The sequence below is a fragment of the Hemiscyllium ocellatum genome, chromosome 31 (genome assembly GCF_020745735.1).
Source record: "Hemiscyllium ocellatum isolate sHemOce1 chromosome 31, sHemOce1.pat.X.cur, whole genome shotgun sequence".
Classification (NCBI taxonomy): Eukaryota; Metazoa; Chordata; class Chondrichthyes; order Orectolobiformes; family Hemiscylliidae; genus Hemiscyllium; species Hemiscyllium ocellatum.
In genome coordinates this window covers 32,885,032-32,905,627 of record NC_083431.1, presented here as the reverse complement: position 1 = coordinate 32,905,627, position 20,596 = coordinate 32,885,032, and the positions used below count along the sequence as shown (strand labels likewise).

At 41.1% G+C, this 20,596-nt stretch overlaps 1 protein-coding gene across 9 annotated transcripts in view; it reads right to left on the bottom strand.

The window, feature by feature from the left end:
- The window catches only part of auts2a (activator of transcription and developmental regulator AUTS2 a), a 1,193,837-nt gene that overhangs the window by 66,980 nt on the left and 1,106,261 nt on the right, over nucleotides 1–20,596 (bottom strand). For all 9 annotated transcript variants that reach the window (XM_060847963.1, XM_060847971.1, XM_060847965.1 and 6 more), the window contains one exon: nucleotides 147–816. In XM_060847963.1, coding sequence (XP_060703946.1) covers nucleotides 147–816 — 670 coding nt within the window. The remainder of the gene's footprint in view (nucleotides 1–146; nucleotides 817–20,596) is intronic.

Sequence of the window (20,596 nt, the reverse complement as noted above, 5' to 3'; positions counted from 1 at the left end):
TTCAAGTTACAAATTGTCACCTCCATATGAGATGGACAGTTACAACTCTCTCCTGTAAAATCAAACAGTGCCTAGACTTGGGGTTCATGCATTAAATTTCAATTCATCCATGTATCTCAGAGATTATAAACACACCAAATACCCACCTCACACTGTTTAGGCTGAGGCTGCTGCTGTACACAGAAAGGGATTGTGGAAGGCTCCGCGATGTAGGCCGAGATGGAAGCTGACTTTGAACAACTGGCTGTGCAGGAGAAGGTGGCTGGGGCTGGAGCTGTGGCTGAGGCGGTGGCTGTGGCTGAGGCTGGTGCAGAGGAGTCTGAACCTGGGCTTGAGCTTGAACTTGAGCCTGAGATATGGGTTGAGGTTGAGGTTGGGGTAGAGGTACAGGTTGAGGTTGAGATGGAAATGAGGGTTGGGATTGTGGTTGGCCTTGCCCCTGGGATTGTGATAGAGCTTTTGACTGTTGCTGGGGCAGAAACTGTGGCAGCTGAGTCTGTGCAGGGACTGGAGAGCTGTGTTTCGACTGGGATTGTGACTGGAGTTGGGGTTGGATTTGGGGTTGGGTTTGGGGTTGGGGCTGGGTTTGTGGTTGGGGCTGGGTCTGGGGCAGGGGTAGGGGCAGGGGCTGGGTCTGGTGTGGAGGCTGAGCCTTGGCACCAGGCTCTTTAGCCACAGCAAACAGGAGCAGCTGGTCTTTACAGCCCTCTTGACTTTTCTCTTGACTTCGTTCTAGCCCTGATATTTTGCGGACATTTGGTCCTTTTGCTTCTCGGTTGTCATTTGTTGTTAGTGCGCTGACACTAAAGTCAGTAACTGTTGAGAGAACAGAAATAATAGGTTAAAATGGAAGTTCGCAATTTCAAATCAGTTGATTTTAATACAACCTGATCTTTATTATTCAGAAGCTCAGATCCATCAAACATCAAAATTCACTAAAATAACAATTTTAAAAACTAACTTTGGATGAAATAGGTGAATCTGTAAAACTGGTCCTTTGCTGTCAGGGCAACTTTGAGACAATGATTTGTTTTTGGTTAATTTTCTCTCACAAAGTACAGCCAGAGTTACTGAAGATTATTTCTTGAGTCACAACAGATACAGTTCTCAGAGGATAATCGGCCTGTTCTGGGATGTTATTACACACCTCTGGAGCAGGTGGGACTTGAATTCAGACCTGCTGGCCCACATGTAGGAATACAAATTCCAGAGGAGTTCAAAAAGATATATTCTCCTCACTTGCTGCAAGTGACAAGGATACTCGAATCAACTCAATAATCTCACCACATTTCGATTGTGAAGAAGAGCCTCATATTGAACACAAAAGATCAACTATTTCTCTCTCCACAGATGCTGCAAGATCTTCTCTAATATTTGCAGTGTTTGTTTTACTTCATTTCTTTTCATAATGGCCACAAACAGGCACATAAGGGACATGAACTTTGCTTCCAGGAGTGGCCATTGTAACAGGTCAAAACTAAATTTCTTGACATAAATAACAAGAAAAAACTGGAACAAGAACAGGAAATGCTATTCATTTGCACTTATACAACTTGGGGGGCATGGTGGCTCAATGGTTAGCACTGCTGCTTCACGGTGCCAGGGACTCAGTTCGATTCCAGCCTTGGGCGCCTGTTTGTGTGGAGCTTGTACATTCTCCCCATATCTGCATGGGGTTCCACCGGGTGCTCCAGTTTCCTCCCGCAATCCAAAAATGTGCAGGCTAGGTGAATTGGCCATGCTAAATTGTCCCATAGTGTTGGGTTCATTAGTCAGGGTTAAATTTAGGATAGGGGAATGGGTCTGGGTGGGTTACTCTTCGGAGGATTGGTCCAAATGGCCTGTTTCCGTACCAGAGAGAATCTACTCTAATCTAATTTAGTCCATGATCAAACTTGTAGATAACAAGTGAACCAAGCTTGACTTAATTGCTCATGTCTCAGTGTTTTCAGAAGATGTTACATTTCCATTGTATCTCATTTTTTAATGTTCTCCCTGGTATTAATCACCACAGTTAATAAACAGGTAAGTGTGTTCGCGTATGTGTGCCTGTCCTCAGTAGAAAGTAACTCTGAAACATCTAAATTGCTTATGGCTTTACAAGGAAGGTTTTTTTCTCCTTTATTGCAAATGAGATATACTCCTGAGCTACATTTGTTTGTTCACACAGCTCTCAATGCTATAAGAATCAGAAATGTTGTTTCAAAACTAAATACTATATGGGCAACTTATTCAATAAAGAACTTAAATATTAATATAAACAACTTTGATCAGAAAAATCCTGATTTCCCTTGAATTAATTAGGAACACTAATTTAATGAATAATATTAATGGAGAAATTAATGTCAGAAATTTCCATTTTTCAATTTGATACTCTGCCTGAATCTTATGTTTTACTAGCTAAGAGGCAGCTGCAGAGATTTACTTTGAAGGCTTTTCACCACAAGACCCAGAGAGATTCCTCACCGTATCTTACCAAACTCGCCTCGTTAACTAACTATGCCCCATGGGGTGCTACTCATTTGATTCTACCCCCATCTTATCACGTGCTGTTCTCTGAAGAATTCACCACTCAGCAGATATACGTCAACAGACCGAGACCCATGTTCTGTTATGTTGTGGTTCTGAAACACTATTTCCCAGTCATTGCCCAGTACAGGAACATCACATTCGGGCAAGCAGTCAGATTATTCCATAGGCAAGCTTTTATTCAGTCAGTAAATGTGAACACAAACTAAATCAATCAATGCTCCTGCTGATTCCCACAGACAAATGAAATATTGGCATCATGAGCAACAACAAATTTACATTCCATGATGGTCTGCTGAACTGAGCTCCCAGTATTAAAACTTGGTATCAATGATATCAATGTAACATCCAATGCAGTTGAGGAAAGGACACAATTCTTATTAGTTTGAAGTATTTCTCAACTGCGTGGAAGGAAAACTGAGTTGCACTACTGAACAATCATAGCTTGAATCTGATGTTGAGTCTGCCAATTCTAAACAATCTTCTTCATTCTCTGATCTGAAAAACGGTCTGGTTTTCAAGATCCATTTTCAAGTTAACCTTTGAAATTTGAGCATGGATCCTTTGTCCAAACATGTAGTGCAGAATTCTGTGCTCTCCTTTGTGACAGGTTTGATGGTGAGCCCACTGCTAATTAAGCCCTTAATGTGGGCAATTAATGGGAACCTAATGCCCTCATTCCACAACTGCTGGCATTCATTCAGCATCGGGTTTGGGACTCGCCATATGTTGCACAACAGCAAATGTTTGGTAGCTTGAGGACTATGAAATAGTGTGCCACACTCTCAAGTGAAGGATTCAGCAAAGAGCGGATGGATTGTCTATTTAGAGTCAATCCAATCCCTTGCTACTGAACCACATTCCCCACACCCAACTTTCTGCCACCATCAACTGTGCTTTGGTCCTTCCTTGATCAGGGTGACACACACCTGAGTGGCCAAGGATGTGTTGGACCTTCTCAATAAGATGCAATGCAGGAAGCCTCGACTGTCTCTTTATCAGGCATCCAAGACCCCTATAGCTTCCACAATATTCTCCCGATGGACCTCCAAATCATAGTTGGGCAGCATCAGTGGTGTTTTTAAATATTCCAGGATTATAGAGCGCACTTTCCTAGAAAATGTTAGATCTCTGAATGAAACCTGCCTTGATAGACCATCACATTACTTTTGTAACTTGGTTACCATGGTGCTCAGTCTCCGAATAAGGTTGCCAATTTACACTTAATGCAAGACTATGAGTTATCCTACAGAAATATTAAAACAAAACAACATATAAGATCATTGGAAAAGATCTTATCATATACAGCAAAGAGAAACATTTAACCATTTTTCCAACAATCCTTTAATGATACTCAACCCCAGTGAAGTATTACTCCTATCTTCATTCTTTAATGTCTCACTCAACTGACCATGTCACTTTCATTTTCTTTTGGTGATTTTCTGCACATTAACCAAACGTGGCTCTTCTTGTCTCACTCAAAGCCTCTTCCATCCTCGTCTACTCAGGACAGCTGAAATAATTTAAGACTTGTTTCCATTTCTGATGCCTTGGAGATTGCCAAAATTAAACTACTATTCTACCAGCATGAAGCTTCTCTCTGGAATTGAATTTGCTTTTGTACGGTACAAACGTTTGACTAGTAAACACTTCAGCAATTGTCTCAACAGGTGACTTACTTGGACATTTCACTTAAATCACATGATTTCTAGGGAAGGTCGTTTTGACCCCAAGCTTAAAAAATGTTTCCGACCCTTAATAAAAACAAGTCGCCTTCACTGATCAAAACAACCATTCATTTCGATTTTAGATTCCCCGCTTCCCAACAATATAATAAACCATCATCAACATAAATGAAATCATTGACAGCTGATTTTTCCTGGGTCTATGCCATGTATAGGTAGTGCCAATATTTAGTCATGCCAGCCTTGCGTTCAGCACAGACAAAAAAGATCTGACTACCACTTGTTGAGTTCTTACTTCAAATAAATTTTGCTTGACAAGAGAGGAACGGGTCAGGAGGCAATTGATAGTGACAGACCTGTTAAACATAACACTAAAGCCATCCTATTTGCCATTTATGTCACCCCCAAGCAAGAGTGACATTTTTTAAAAAATCGATTGTTCTAAAATTGAAGTAATGCACTACACGCTCTCCTAATTAGGTCTCAAGAGTTTCAAAATGACACATAATGCGTATTTAGTATCCCAAAAGAGTTCATTTGAATATATATAATGTACGTTTAATATCCCCAAAGAATCAATTTGTCAGCTTTCTGACTCTGAAGGCAAAATATGCAAATTACCCTTATGTTAAAAAGGCCTTTCCTTTCACTCTCAATAAAGTACTCCTTTGGTTGGTTAATAGCACATTACACAGCAGTGCAAATCACAATCTGCAGTTGCCTAAACAGTTTGGGTTACAGGAAAAGTAACAACATGGAACAGATAATGGAACAGATTAGCAGCAGTATGGTTTTTAAGCATTTTTATTTTGCAAGTGATTTGCTGCTTCCACACCAGCGAGGAAGAATAATCGCTTCAGCACAAAGCATTATCTTGCAGCAGGAGTACTTCCTTCCTCCCAGCTCACCTTTACCAAAGGGAGTAATACCTCCTACTAACACATCATTTAGCAAGGAGCGGAGGAGAGGATAATGAAATTGCATCAACTTCAAACCTCAAGTGACTCGGTGATATAATATGTTAACTCCTTAATAATAGATTTTGAAAAACAACACTGCACCTTTTTTTAAAGGAAAAATGTCTGAACCAGTTTTAAGAACTTTTATTTAAAAATATATTTGACTTGTTAACCCAAACTGGATAACCATGATGTGGAGGTGTCAGTGTTGGACTGGGGTTGCCAAAGTCAGAAACCACCTGACACCAGGTTATAGTCCAACCAGTTTATTTGAAATCACAAGCTTTGGGAGTGTCCAATGAAAGAGCAATGTTCCGAAAGCTTGCAATTTCAAATAGATGTGTTGGACTATAACCTGGTGTCATACGACTTCTGACTTTGTCACATTAGATCACTATTTCTGTCATTTTGCAAGGTACCTGTTATGTCAATGTGGGCAGTGATACCAATCTCTCCCAGTTGTGTGTTATTTTACACTTGATTTAGCTTAACATGAATAGATTCATGATTCAAAACGTCTGAATAAAGCTGGATTGGCCATTTTTGTTCTCGGGCTATTTAGATTATATGCAGTTCAGCAAAGGAAGCACGCCCAAATGTAACTACAGAAGATTTGAGGAAGATGTGAAATGGACAGACAAATGTCAGGTGCAACTGACTGTCAATTAGTGTAACGTACTGTAACATACTATAGAAGTGAATTCAAGAATACGTACATACATTTATACAGTCAATGAAAAGGTGTAGACAGATAGCAGGGAATCAGTTACATGAGGTTTTAACCATATGATTCCAGTGATCAAAACTGATTAAAATAAAACTAACTTTTTTTTAAAAAGCACAGAGAGTAAAGATATAGTGATAGATTCCTGTAAAATCTTTGAATTAGCGGAAGTTATGGTCCAGCGTTGTTTTGGGGGACCTAATTCTAAACCAGTGATCATACTGAATGGCTGAGCTGCAATGAAAGGCTAAATGACTGACTCCTACCCCTATTTTCCATGTATCTATGTTTAAACAAAATTATTTTAAAGCCACAGAGACCTCACAGGGTATATTCACCAGGATGTTATTGGAGGTAGGCAAGTGGAGTTGCAAAGATGTGTTTGAAATACTGAAACCACTGGTGCAGAGAGGACTCCATGATTTCACAGATGTTTGGAAATTATGGAATGTTTTGACAGGGTACTAGGGAAAGCCTATTTCTTCTGGCTCGGGATTTGACAATGAGGATCATCAATTTAAAAGTCTTTCAGAGTTGAATGTGAACAATAGTGCTTTGGGTAAAAAACCAGGGGACGATACCATCCAGTGAACTAAACTTCAACCAATAGTTTAAACCCTTGGGCAAGGAAGAGAAGAAAAAGACTGGCAGACAGCTTTAATAAGAGAAAAAAAAACAAAATATCCTACACGGTGCTCCTCAGCTCAACACTCTGTCAAACTAAAACGCTAACACATTCAGTTTTTTAGCTCAATCAAAGTGTGAGTTTTTTTTTAATGAACAAACCACAAGTATTTGAGAGTCAGTCTGTCAACATACAAAAAATGATTAACATACTTTCCTTCACAGGCTCTTCAGTAATCAAAGTACACATACCTCATATACCTCAATCCACAAAAGTCAATCTTAGCTCTGGCCAACAAAAACTAGCAAGTCTGTCCCTTCCTGTGAACCAGTGAAAGCCCCACTTGATGACTGGATTAGTAATCCACTGTTAACAATTATGGTGTTAAGATGAGCCAGACTAGAACCTTGATTCCAGATCCAAGTTCTCATGCTCGTTGTCTTTCTATTCTCGGTTCAGCTAAACAGGTTAAACGTCTTGCATCAGCCAATTAGTATCACCGTAGTAAGGGCAGAAACAAACTTGGCAAAATACATGTAAGAAAGATTTTCCATGCACTTTTGTTGATATTCTACATACAAAACTCCTCAGCCAGGCGAAACAAATTTGCACAATTTCAAGGTGGAAAAGAAAGATCGACAGAAAAAGATTTTATTCCACTAAAACCGTCACTTAAGACCAAGTGATGTGGAATAGCCAAATCAAAATCAAACTGATCTATAAAAACAGGAGACTAGGTCACACATTAATGACCAAACAGTGCGCATAATTCATTATAGGACCAAAGTCATGATTCCAGGATGTCTAGCTGGAGCACAGCATTATTAGATTTTCATCATTGTTAGTTTGGAGGAATCTTTTGCAACAGTCCAATTAAATTGGAGGGTGGTGGACAATACTCATATCCAGCTCAGGTGGTCGGGCTGTAAGTCCTCTCATATTAATGTTCACAAGCAAGGCCGGTACAAAGTTGGTTTGGATCACGTCAAGTAAAAAGTGAGGTCTGCAGATGCTGGAGATCAGAGCTGAAAATGTGTTGCTGGTTAAAGCACAGCAGGTCAGGCAGCATCCAAGGAACAGGAAATTCGACGTTTCAGGCCAGAGCCCTTTCATTCCTGATGAAGGGCTCTGGCCCGAAACGTTGGATCACGTCAACCCAGTTTCCTCATGCTCAAGATTCAAAATGACAGTTTACCCACAACCAACTACAAATTGAGACTCACATGCACACCATAAGGATGACCTGTACTGGAAATCACAGATCACAGAATCCCTACACAGTGTGGAAATGAGCCATTTGGCCCAACAAATCCACACTGGCCCTCTGAACAGTAACCAGACCCATTCCCCTACCCTATTTCCTCTGACTAATGCACATATAACCTACATATCCCTGAACACTATGGGCAATTTAGCACAACCAATTCACATCTTTGGACTATGGGAGTAAACCGGAGCACCTAGAGGAAACCTACGCAGACACGGGGAGAACATGCAAATTCCACACAGACAGTCACCCAAGGTGGGAATCGAACCCAGATCCCTGGTGCTGTGAGGCTGCAGTGCTAACCAATGAACCACCATGCCACCAATGGAAATGGAAAGGTTTGCATTGGATGCCATGGTGGAGGATGCTAAACTGGATTGGGATTGGGAACACAAGATTGTTACAGTGCAGGAGGTCTCCGGGCACATCATGTCAGCACTGGCTCTCTGAGCATTTTGACTGAATGCTAAATCCCTACCTTTTCCCTGCAACAGTGCACTTGGTTCCCTTTGAAATATTCACCCAATGGCCTCTTGAATGACTCAGTTGACTTTGCCTCCATCACACTTTCATGCAGTGCATTACAAAACCAGGCCACTTGCTGTGTGGGAAAGTTTTTTCTCACCTTACATTTACACTCAGTTGGAATCAGCAGAGGGGCTATTGCTTTTCAGACCCATGCCATAGCTACGAGGAAATGTTTAACACTATCAGCCAAACCCCAAATTAAAGTTATTTGCTCCAAGAAAAACATCACTGTTTTCTAAGTTTTATTTCCTTGTCATTAATCTTATTCCCTCAGTGCTGTGCTCTCTCTAACAAGATTGCATGTTGATATTTTTGAGATTTTTGTCACAAGATTAATGTATCTTAGTTGATGATTATGGAAAAAATACTACACACCCATCCTGATACCTAATAACCTTCACTGTTCTATATGTGAATCCAGATGATTTCTAGATCACTTCTGGTTGACAACAGCTGTCAATGTGCCTTCATCCATTTGGAATTTGTGCTACTTTGTCCCATCCACTTCCTTGCCAATGCAACGAAGATTGAAAGCTAACTGGTATGGGAGAATCTTTTTAACCTGGCTGAAACGTAGCTTGCTGAAAATGTGTTGCTGGTTAAAGCACAACAGGTCAGGCAGCATCCAAAGAACAGGAAATTCGACGATGAAGGGCTCTGGCCCAAAACGTCGAATTTCCTGTTCCTTGGATGCTGCCTGACCTGCTGTGCTTTAACCAGCAACACATTTTCAGCTCTGATCTCCAGCATCTGCAGACCTCACTTTTTACCCTGAAAAGTAGCTTGTACAAGTTCAAGAAACTCACTATTGCTTCTGGATCATTCCAATTCTTGACCAACCCCTGCAGCCACCATTGAAGCCTAGACATCAGTGTAGCCACTCAAGACCAGACTTGTAAGCTATAGCCCACTGAGGGCTCCTTTGTGGCTCCTAGATATGTTTATACAGGCACGTGTAACTGGAAGATCATGGAAGCCGCAACACTTCCAATCAGTGGTCAGGTGTCTCCTTCTGACTGGTTCAGGAGCCCATCTGAACCAAATAGTGGAGAGTGATTGGAGGAGCAGTGCAACAGAAACAATTTAACTTGACTCAAGGCCTAGAGTCGAGATGATGAGCCTGGAATTGAGAGGGTTTTAAGGGAGACACTGGCATGAAGTGAAAGGGAATAACTTGTCTGTCAGGCATCAGAGATTGGGGAAGTCAGGTAAACTGTCGGGGGGGGTGAGATGTCAACAGGTTAGGGAGGGTGGTGGTTAAACATTGGGCTGGCTATTAATAAGATCGTGAGAATAGGTAGAGAGGGTAAGAATGGGCACCAGGCAGGCTGTGGCAGGGGGATGTGAGTGACAGTCAGGCTGCTTGGGGGAAGAGATAGTGAGTGCTGGTTGGCCTTTTTTGGGTTTGGGGATGAGGAAGTAGCTGGGAGGAGATGTGAATCAGTAAGTTAATCAGCAAGGTGTGACAGTGCTAGGTGGGTCACTGAGAAGGCGGTGGTTGGGGGGGGGCGGGTGTTGAGCGTCAGCTGGACTGTCGGCAGGGTTTAGGGTTGGTACTTGATGTGGCAATGTGAGTGAATGAGTGAGGAAGGGAGGTGAGGAAATGAATAACTGAGGGGACTTGATGGACAGGTGGGACTACGTAAACCATATATCCATCCTTCCCCAAAGCAAAAGTCTGCAAATTACGTCGGGAAAAACACTGAAAGGTAACCCATTTCTGAGCCCTGCTTTCATCTGAATTCAGCTGAGGGCGGCCCAGAATGCGCATCACCAGAGACTAACGGCGCTAGTGTTTGTTAAACCCAACTCTTTCGCTTAGTCCTGGTCTCCACCTCATTCCCTGGTAATCAGGACTTGGGTCCTCATCTTTTCCTCTCTGCTTCTTTTAATGATCATTTTTATTAGTCTGACATTTGTTGCTTTACAGTCAAGATTAGAGAGGTGGTGGAAAAGCACAGCAGATCAGGCAGCATCCGAGGAGCAGGAAAATTAACGTTTCAGAGCATTTGAAAGCTGATGAAGGGCTCTTGCCTGAGACATTGATCTTCCTGTTCCTTGGATGCCGCCTGACCTGCCGTGCTTTTCCAGCACCACTCTAATCTTGATTCTGATCGCCAGCATCTGCAGTGCTCACTTCTGCCTCTTTGTTGCTTTAGGATTTTTTTTTCCCCAGAATTCATGTTTATTGTTGTGACAAACAATCTTTGCTCTCGTTAGCATTTCAGTCCCTATTAACAGGGCAGCAGAAAAGGAATGAAGACATTGTGTAGATCATGTCAAAATACGTAGGGAACTTGCCAGTGAAAATTCCCCTATGTTACAAAGCATACAAAGTGATACTTGGATCAGCACATGATTAAGGGCACATTAAAGCTCCCTTTGTTCTTCCATTTGGAAGCAGCTCAATCTGCACAATTCATTGAGATGGAATGAAAATTTTTATGTAGTTTAACAGCAGAAAGAAAAATAAACTGCTCAGACTGCTACTTTTCCAATATTGGATAAACAATGGTTGAAAATGTTTGGACTCTTGGCCCATTTTAGGTTACATACAAGGGTCTGACATTGAATCTTCAATCAACCACACCAACGGGATGCTCCGTTTCATAACAAGAATCCAAGGAATGAAATGTCTGTTCCGTTGTGGTGTGAAATACCTCCGGTGTTTAAATACTGCCCTGCAGGATGCGGCTGAAAACCAGACTCCGTATCAAGTAAGTACTTCAGTGGATTGCTGGCAATGCCTCAATTTTGATTTCTGCAAATATTAGTACTGTGCTCATCTACAGCAGACAGGCTTCTGCAACCTTTCAATTAGTGCCAATCCTCAACCTTACTATAGTCACCCATATCGCTGTTTTAGAAAGTTAACATACAAGTGATAGTTTGTTCCCCACCATTTCCTCTGCAGACATCTTATTAATTGGTAAACAAAAAGGGTGCCTTATTTGAATGACTATAAAGTGCTGTCTTCGTTTTGCCAGGTCGTTGTGATATCACTATCTTCCTAATCAGGACTTGGAGATGCTGGTGTTGGACTGGGGTGTACAAAGTTAAAAATCACACAACACCAGGTTATAGTCCAACAGGTTTAATTTGAAGCACACTAGCTTTCAGAGCGACGCTCCTTCATCAGGTGATCAGACTATCGCCTGATGAAGGAGCGTCGCTCCGAAAGCTAGTGTGCTTCCAATCAAGCCTGTTGGACTATAACCTGGTGTGTGATTGTTAACTTCTCAATCAGGAGATGGGATCACATAACCAGATTGGCCCAGTTTATCCTGAATCTCACTGCATACTGGCTCTATGCACTAATTAAGCCACATCTAAATGGCCCAAATTACAATTTCCATGATTGATTACTGAACCTGATTATTGATTATCTGATGTCAGTTGGCCACAGACACATGTTGCTCATTTTAAATCTCAGACAACTCATAAAGCCAATGCTTTCAAATTACTCTGTGTGAACCCGATGTTTAGAACCACTGGACACTGCTATAAAAAGCAACTCAAAGTGAATATTTATATCAGTATCTGTATTCAGAAAGTTTATGCTTGCAGTTTTATATTGGGATTGCCTCACTACTGCTCTCCAACTGTTAAAGGTTTTACAAGTTTTAGGATTCATGCTTACCAAAGAACATTGTACAAGAAATATTGGAAACAAAATATTTACTTTAAAATATATAACAGATATATACTGAAATATTATAACTATATATTTGAGAAGTGTGATGGTTTTAGTACCTTGCTACATGTCCACATGGTATTTTGTCCTGTCATTTGATCTTCAGAGACTCCCAAAGGCAGCTCAAGTGAAAGTGGTTGAGCTTCTTGGCATGGCACTTGGATATAGTCCACGTCTTGCAATGTGTAGAGCAGAATGGATAGGACTACTGCTCAATAGACTTTTAGCTTGACAAGCAAACTTACTCCTCTTTGTTCCCAGGCTGCTGCCTGTAGTTGCCGAGGCTACAGTTGATTTGCCAATTCTAGTATATCTTGTAGTCAAGAGAGTGTGCTCCTGAGGCAAGTGAACTTATTCATTGCTGAAGGTACTGGTCATGGACTGAAAATGTGGTCTTAAGATAGGGCTCTACTGGATCAGATTGATACATGACTAGAGAATTTCCAGTGTAAATCTTGTGTGAATAAAGTGATGTGTAGGTGTTTGGACTCCATGACTACCAAAGTCCTTCTGGCTCTACTAAATCCTTTAAACATAGCTGAGCACTTAAGCTATTGCTGCGCAGTACTGAAGGGCCATCGTTTCCAGATGTGACACTAAACTGAGGCTCTCTATGGCATGGAATAAAAATGAAAGATCTTATGGCACTTTATTTTAAGAAAAGAGCTTGTCCTGATGTCCTTATTAGTATTCTCGTCCCAACCACAAACATCAAAAGAAATTTATGAATCATTTGTCTTCTCTTCATCTGTGCTACCTTGTAGTGTGTCAACCACACATGTTGAACAGTGAAAACTGTTCCAACGTTACTCATGAAATATGGAATGGCTTGAGGACATCCAAAATTTTCAATAAATGTGCATGGTAGACAAGCAGGAGGCTGGAAGAACACAGCAAGCCAGGCAGCATCAGGAAGTGGAGAAGTAGCTGGAGGGCTGAAGTAGTCATGACGCTGTAGCAGTGAGAAAGGGACTCACTGAGAACATGTCTGAGGGAAGTCCATTATTTTCCTTTAATACAGATTTTAATATTTGAAGATGACACTAAGTTTGAAACAGCAGTGAAAAGGGTGGGTGAATGTGATAGATTTCTGGAAGCTGGTCACAAGGCAGAAGAAACTGAATACAGGAAAATTTGAAGTGATATAATTTCAGGTTTGGAAAGCATTGACGATTACAGATTGTAATCTTAAAACAGAAACTGGACCAATATTTGAAATCCAAAAGAAGTCCCAGGAAGATGGAGAAAGAGCAAGGGGTAGAATTGATTGGACAGAGCTTTGAAAGAATTGGTGGACACTTTATGAGCCAAATGGCCTCCTTCTGTGCTCCACTCTTCTATGTTCTATTCAACAAAACATAAACCATTACTTTGCTCTAACACAACACAGCTTCCATTCTTTCATGTGTGAAAAGCCAAGTACCAGGTTATTTTAGATGAAAGCAAGCCAAGTCAACAGGAAAAGAATAGTCATGATTAAAAGCATTGTCTGGGTTCTGTTTCCTTAAACCAGGAGTTGAAAGAAAGAACTAACATTTATGTAGCCATTTTCACAATCATGCAATGTCCCAGAGCACTTCATAACTTGAAGCATATTCAGATTGGAATTGCTCTTAGACTGAATGCAAAGATTCCTCATGAGGAACTTACTGTTGCCCTGACCCCAGTCCTCGCCCAATTTCTAATATGAGTACACAGTCTATTACTCTATGGCAGTTGGTTAGCTGAGTTGGCTGAACAGCTGAATTGCAATGCAGAGGAATGCCAACAGCATGGCTCAATTCCTGCACTGGCTGAAGTTACCATGAGTACGTCCTTCTCAACCTCACCACTTGCCTGAGGTGTGGTAACCTTCAGATTAAACCACCACCAGTTGTCTCTCTCAAATAAGTGAGCAGTGCTATGGTCTGCTGGGACTGTGGCAACTTTACCTTTTTTCCCCACTATCCAACACTGAATTCTTCAAGCCACTTTTGCTTACTCTGTTAGGGTAGCTAAGACTCGTTTTTCACCCTCAAATGAGGCTAAGGAAGTTATGGAGAGAAGGAAAGAGAAACTTCTTGAAGAAATCAATTTCTATTAGCAATGTTCCCAGGAGGAATGAGAGATATTTGTTACAACGTATGGAAACGTGAGTTCTTAAAAAATGAGAAGGATGAAAACAAACACTGGGTAAAGATAGTGGAGTGCCTTGACAGTGTTGTGCAATATGTAACCTTGCCCTTCACTGGTCCTTGGTAGCTCAATTAGAATAACGGTTGCCACAGTTGAGCCACAATTTCCACAAAGCTTTCCCTTTATGTCCTTCAGCAGGTCGTATGTGGGAGGCAGAGGATAACCCTGACTTATCCCTTGTTAGCTTGTCCTGTGGTAGCATTGGCACAGGTACGACACAATTTGCACCCACATTAACCATCCTACCAAGTGAATGAAGCACAGTGGTACTGAATGTCTTATGTCAAAGGACATAAAGAAACAAGTGTAGTAAAACTTTTTTTTTAATAAAATGGTAACCCAAGTGTTTGCTTTCAAGGTACAAAGACTTGAGCTGCTGAGAGGCAAGTAGTAAATCAATGCACTCTACAACTAACCTCATACATAGGAACATTCATTAAGATAATCCCCGGAGTGCTGAAACTGCGTTTGCTGCTAGGATTTTATTTTCTCTGGCTACTGACGCTTAGGGTGCTGCCAGCTACAATCAGAATGAAATAGAGATGTGATAAATGTTGGAAACAGTGTGGGATTTTAAGTTACAACTAAACTGTAATAAATCAACGAGCGACAATTTCTTCAGCAGTGATTAATTTTGACTCCACCTCTGGTGTTTGATGAAAAGTACTTCAGTCAAGGCTCCAGGAAAAACATTGTATCACAGCCAATGTGTCATTTGAAAGGCAAGTACCAAATAAATCAGCCTCGAAAATGGGTGGATAAATTGGATTCTTGAATATTCACAGTGAACCTGAGCTTCAAAGCAGTCTCAGTTAATGCAGCAGGGTCATGGAGGCAAAGTATTCCACAAGACCATTGGCTTTCTGTAGGAACAGCCAATGCCGTAACGATTTCATCTGCAATCAGCCCTTCACCATTGCTGATCTTGCCTAAATGCAGCAAGTGTTTTTTTAAACAGCTCCTGCTGTTCATGAAGAGGCTCAACCCATATTGTTGAACACTTTCCCTTTTATGTGGCACATTCTTTCACTTCCCTCTCCCCATTCCTGACCACCTTTGTCTTTCTGCACTACTCAAAACTCAGATTGCCTCTCATCTTTTTTTTTTCCTGGACACTCAACAACCCTATTCCTTAATATTGGTTTTAACTACTTCAGATCTAAGTTACATCACCTACTCTCTTTTCATGTGGGGTTGCTGCAGAGTGGGCATGTAGTCTGTATCCTACAGGAAGGTGGTGATTGAGGATGAGAGGAGGAAGTTGAAATTTCAGGTAGTTCAAGGCATCGAGTACTGCAGTTGTTGGAGGTTGGCAGAGTTGAGGGAGAGGTGGGGGAAAGAAAGAGAGAGAGAGAAGGATTTTAAGGTAAATCTTCAGTTTAACACATACATCAGTTTCCACCTTTCTCGTCTGGACCCTTTTCTGTAGAAGGACCTTGGAAACTGAAGGAAACCTTTGAGTAAAATGTAACATTTAGTTCCATTCCCAAAATGACCAACCCTCAGCTTTAAGCATTAAAAAAAAGCACTGTTTCTTAAAAAAACCTTCTTTTAAAAAACCCTGCAATAGAAACCATCTGGACTTGGCCTGTTCATGTCTACTATTTTGTTTATGGGAAATATTGATGAGTCCATGTCCTAGATTCAATACTAACTTCTCTGGAACAACCAGCACCCTGCCCTCTTCCTCCACATGAAAGAATTTTCACACTTCTTACTTTCAATCCACTTTGGTGCCTGCTTCAACAGCTCCCTCACAATGCAAAATACCACACAGTAAGACTCGCCATAACCTTAGTTTAACCCTGCCCCTCTTTTTCAGCAATTAACTCCCAAAATATTGACTTTTCTTATGAGTTGACAATCAGTGGAAATTTCATCACACTCACACAACCCTACTTCCCACTGTGTACAGTCAACAGATCCACAACATTATGGTGCTTGTTTTTCTTTGACATTGAAATTAACAGTTGTTTTGACATAATTTGAAATCAGAAGATGATTGGAACATCCGCATGGTATAAGCCAGAGTCACACTGCCAAACACAGACATAGATCTCACCCCACTTCCATCAGATTTCAGGTCCTCAAGGAATGGAGGATATTGTCTCATAAAGAGTCAGATGTGAAGTATATCTAGTAAGTTTAATAAATTTGCTGAAATAGAACTTTGCAAGTGTTACATAAAGAATTAAGTCAATGTAATAGCCACAGTGATGCTTCAAAGCTGTACATTTACAAATCTGACCATCATTATAAATATGAACAATTAGCTTAATCTTACTGCCAGAGAAATCTCCTTTGCATATCTAGTTTGTTTCCTTCCTCATCACAAATGTGCAAAGACAAAGTTCTGATACTTTAAATGTCAGCCCTTTGCAATCTCATCCAAGTGACCTTCCACAATGGAAGCTTAAATAGCAGCTTATTTTTCAAATAGCTTCAGTGTGTATCTGAATGACTCAGAATAGCAGTAATCTCCACTAAATCAAAATGTTTTGGTTCAAGCTACATTCCAGGCACTTAATTTCAAAATCGAGACTGCCCACCTGAATGACAAAATGTTGCCTAGCCACAAGTACCTGTCTTTCAGATGAGATGTTAAACCAGAAAAGTCAAATCAGATAGTACTGAATTACCACATGGCACTATTCAAAAAGGCACAAGGAAGTTCAACCAGTGTCTTGACCAATATTCAATCCTCTGTCAACAACACTCCAGATTATTAACTCTGCTCACTGCTGCTTGTCAAACCTTGTTGTGTATAAATTGACATTCATGACACACCACAAGTCGCTCTGGCATTTTACAAGGATAGGAGATGAATGATATAAAAGCAAGCTATCTTCTGCCTAAGTTTTGCTTAGTTGTAGATGAAGCACTTTGATGTGTTCCTGTGACTGATGATGCCCTGCTTTGTTATATTTTCTGATATCAGCTAGCTGCACTTTTAAAAAAATAGACCAAAGAGAGATACAGAAAACGTGGTCAATTGTTAGTTCATATTTAGCCACTTTTGGCTTAAAATAAGGCACATTTATTTCTAATGAAAGCTATTTATCAGCATAATGACCTGGTAATATAAATAAACTTTTAACTCTCTGGGTTTACCATATTCACCACAATCAGATCGGGTTCCACTGGAACTTTCTACAGGTCTGATTTTTTATATGTGAAGGAAGATATAATTCCTTTCTTTTTTATTTTTCTGCTGCATTCGAAATACATATTCAAACCTTTCTCCTCCTCCTCTATTTACAAGGAGAAGATCAAACTCAGTCAAAATTGGATAGAAGTCAACCCCGGGTGTCAGCTTCAGGAAGTTTCATGGACAGTCATTTTTCACAAGCTCGAGCAACTTTTCTCATACAATTTCATGATACTCAATTCATCAAGTACACACTATTCCCCTGCTCTTCCGCAATCCTGAGCAGCAGCTGAAATGCTCATGGGTGCCAGTATCTTCCCTCAATGGCCCTCACATGTCCACTCCCTTCAAACCACTCAGCCTTTCTGCCTCTGAGCTTCCTCCTCACTCACTCAGGGCCTCTTACTACCTTTCCCAAGGATGTACCAACCTCTGACTGACTACAGTCTCCCTTGATGGGTCGAAGGTCTGTTCCCCTAAGACTCTGGGCATAGTCATTGGCTCCGTGGAGCATTTGCAGTGTGTTTGTTGCATAAGCGGTTGGCACATGCTGTAGGTGTGACATTGACATAGTATGGGGCTGTCCACCAACACTTCTTTGACAGTTAATTGCCAACAAACATGTCAAGTTTTATGTATGTGCCAAAAGGGAAGGCAAAACAGAGATGCTATGAGCATTCATATAAGGACAAAGTGAGTGAGTGCAAAGAAAAGAAGCTAAGAGCCATTTAAAAAAGCCATTTAAAAAATTTCAAGTGGCACGTGGCTCAGTGGTTAGCACCATGGACCCGGGTTCGATTCCATCCTCAGGCGACTGTGTGTATGGAGTTTGCACATTCTCCCCGTGTCTGCATGGGTTTCCTCCGGATGTTCCGTTTTCTCCCACAGAGCAAAGATGCACAGCTTAGGTGGGTTTGCCATGCTAAATTGCCCATACTGTCCAAGATGTGCAGGCTAGGTGGGTTAGCCATGGGAAATGTAGAGTTATATAGGGAAGGGGGTCTGGGGCTAGGCCTGGGCAGGATGCTCTTCCAAGGGTCGGTGCAAACCTGATGGGCCAAATGGGCTGCTTCCACACTGCAGGGATTCTATGGTCTGATGTAAAAATGTTTTTTTTTCAGCCAAAACTCTTACAACTATGAATCAGAATGTGAACCGAACCCTTGGCTGAGTTAAGCAGATCATTTGCTTTTGAAACTCAGCCAAGTATTAATATGGGCTCAGCTATCAGGAAAAACTAAACAATAGACTTTCGGAAAATGGAAAGAACAATTTCCTAATAAGTGACACCAGATGTCATGTCAATCAAAGGAGCCCAGGTTTCCATGGCTTCTTCTTCTTCGAAGTGAAAACTGTTGCTGTTTTCCTTCTCAACTTTTTTTCCAGGCAGTTAAATAACTTCAAATTATTGCACTGGAGAGCCAAGTGTTGTGTTCTTCACTTTTAAATTCAAAACAGCATGTTTTCCAATGGAAAGTGCTCCATTACATCTCACCAACAATGGTCAATGTCAATTTACTTTTGCAGCTCAGAACCTGATGATACGGTTCTACAGTTAAAGCATACCTACATCACAGTACAGCATCTTTAGGAGTCCATAAAGCTACAAATGAAAAAATGCAATTTAATCTGATAATATAAATCAGATTGCCCCAGATTATGCATCGGACTTGCACTGCCAAATTTGTACTTACGAACAGCAGTCCACAGAAAACCTGGCAGGGTAAGTGCCTCTCTCCATTTCCCCACCAATTCCAAGCAATATAAAATTGCAAAACTTGGGTGCAAATTTCATCTTGATAGAAAACTAATGTTGTGACAGTATCAAAACAGGCTACCTTGGTCGCTCAAGGGACCCGTTGATCTGCTGTTTGTGCGAGTGCGTAAATGTAAATGGGCAGTAAAGAAAAAAACAGCACTCACATTCACTTAATACATGTGTTATTGGATTGCAAAGGCTCAAGGTCTCCGATATTGTAAATGCTGACAATCAGCAGGCAGAGTAAGCCTGTGGGTGACATCCCAAAGAGTAATAAAAGGAATTTCACAGGGTCTTACTCTCATATTGTTATTCATAAACCACATAGATGTTCAGAAAAGATTCACATTTTGAAGATCACCACTGTAAACTGTGAATTTGTAAGGTTGCTCGGTGCTGAAATTATCCTTCACGTCGATGGAACAAATAAGTAACAGGACTTCAAACAGACTCTTCCATCTCAACTGATTTGCATAGACCTTTCCCACAAGAGAATTCAAATCAATGCTACAGCAAGTAATGTAAAAGTAAGAGGATTGCAATCCAAAAAGTTTAAACATATCAAAGCCTTAATTTCTCTCTTATGGGAAGAAAGCTCTGACTGCATTGAACTCAATGAAAAAGGAGGACGGTGCAGTTATAAATATTTTATGCCGGTGTTTCCAACATGCCATAAAATGATAAATAGATCCTAAATGGTGCTGCATCCTCTTGTGCAAGTCCAACAGGAGCACACCAATTGGTCCACATTATGAAATATATTTTGGTGGAGGATGTTTAAAGAATGGAAAATCTCACCCAATCATTTTTGAAGGGAGAATTTTGTTTTTGTTTAGGAGTATTATACTGGCTAAACCAAATGACAGAACAGTGACAGTTGACATGCTTTTATCTACACCTTCTTTAAAAGTGTGTGCAAATATAAAGAGGATTTACCATTGAATGTGTTTATTGAGTGGCAGACACAGAGGAAATCATAACATTCGGAGCTTGGGTTGGTCTCTAATTAACTGTGACTAGGATTTAATGTAAACTGTGTGAAAGTGAGGGCGGGCATCTTCAATGATGATTAATCTCTGTACTACAGCGAGGAAGTCTGCTAGATCAAGTACCAATTAGCCACTTATGTTCTGAGTGGTGGGCTTCTCAGTGATCAGGTACCTTGCCAGTCAAGTCCCACTGTGCCCGAAGCTGCCAGCCAATTAAGAATCCTGTCAAAACTGGCAGATGGACATCCAGGCTGCATGGCGATGGAGACTTGGAGAGGTAGCTTTGGGAAGGGGATGCAGAGATGGTGAGGGTTTGTGGCAGGGGGAGTCATGGGGTCAGACGGGGCTAGCCGCTGCACATCATTCTCCAGCCCCACTCTGTGCTCCCATTTGCCCTCAGAATCGGGGAAAAAGGGAGGTTTCTCCACATCAACCCGGCAGCCCTGGTTTCCCTGTCCCCAGAAAGCAGTCAGTCACTTTTCTCACTTGTAGTAGGTAATCTGTCCAGTGATGG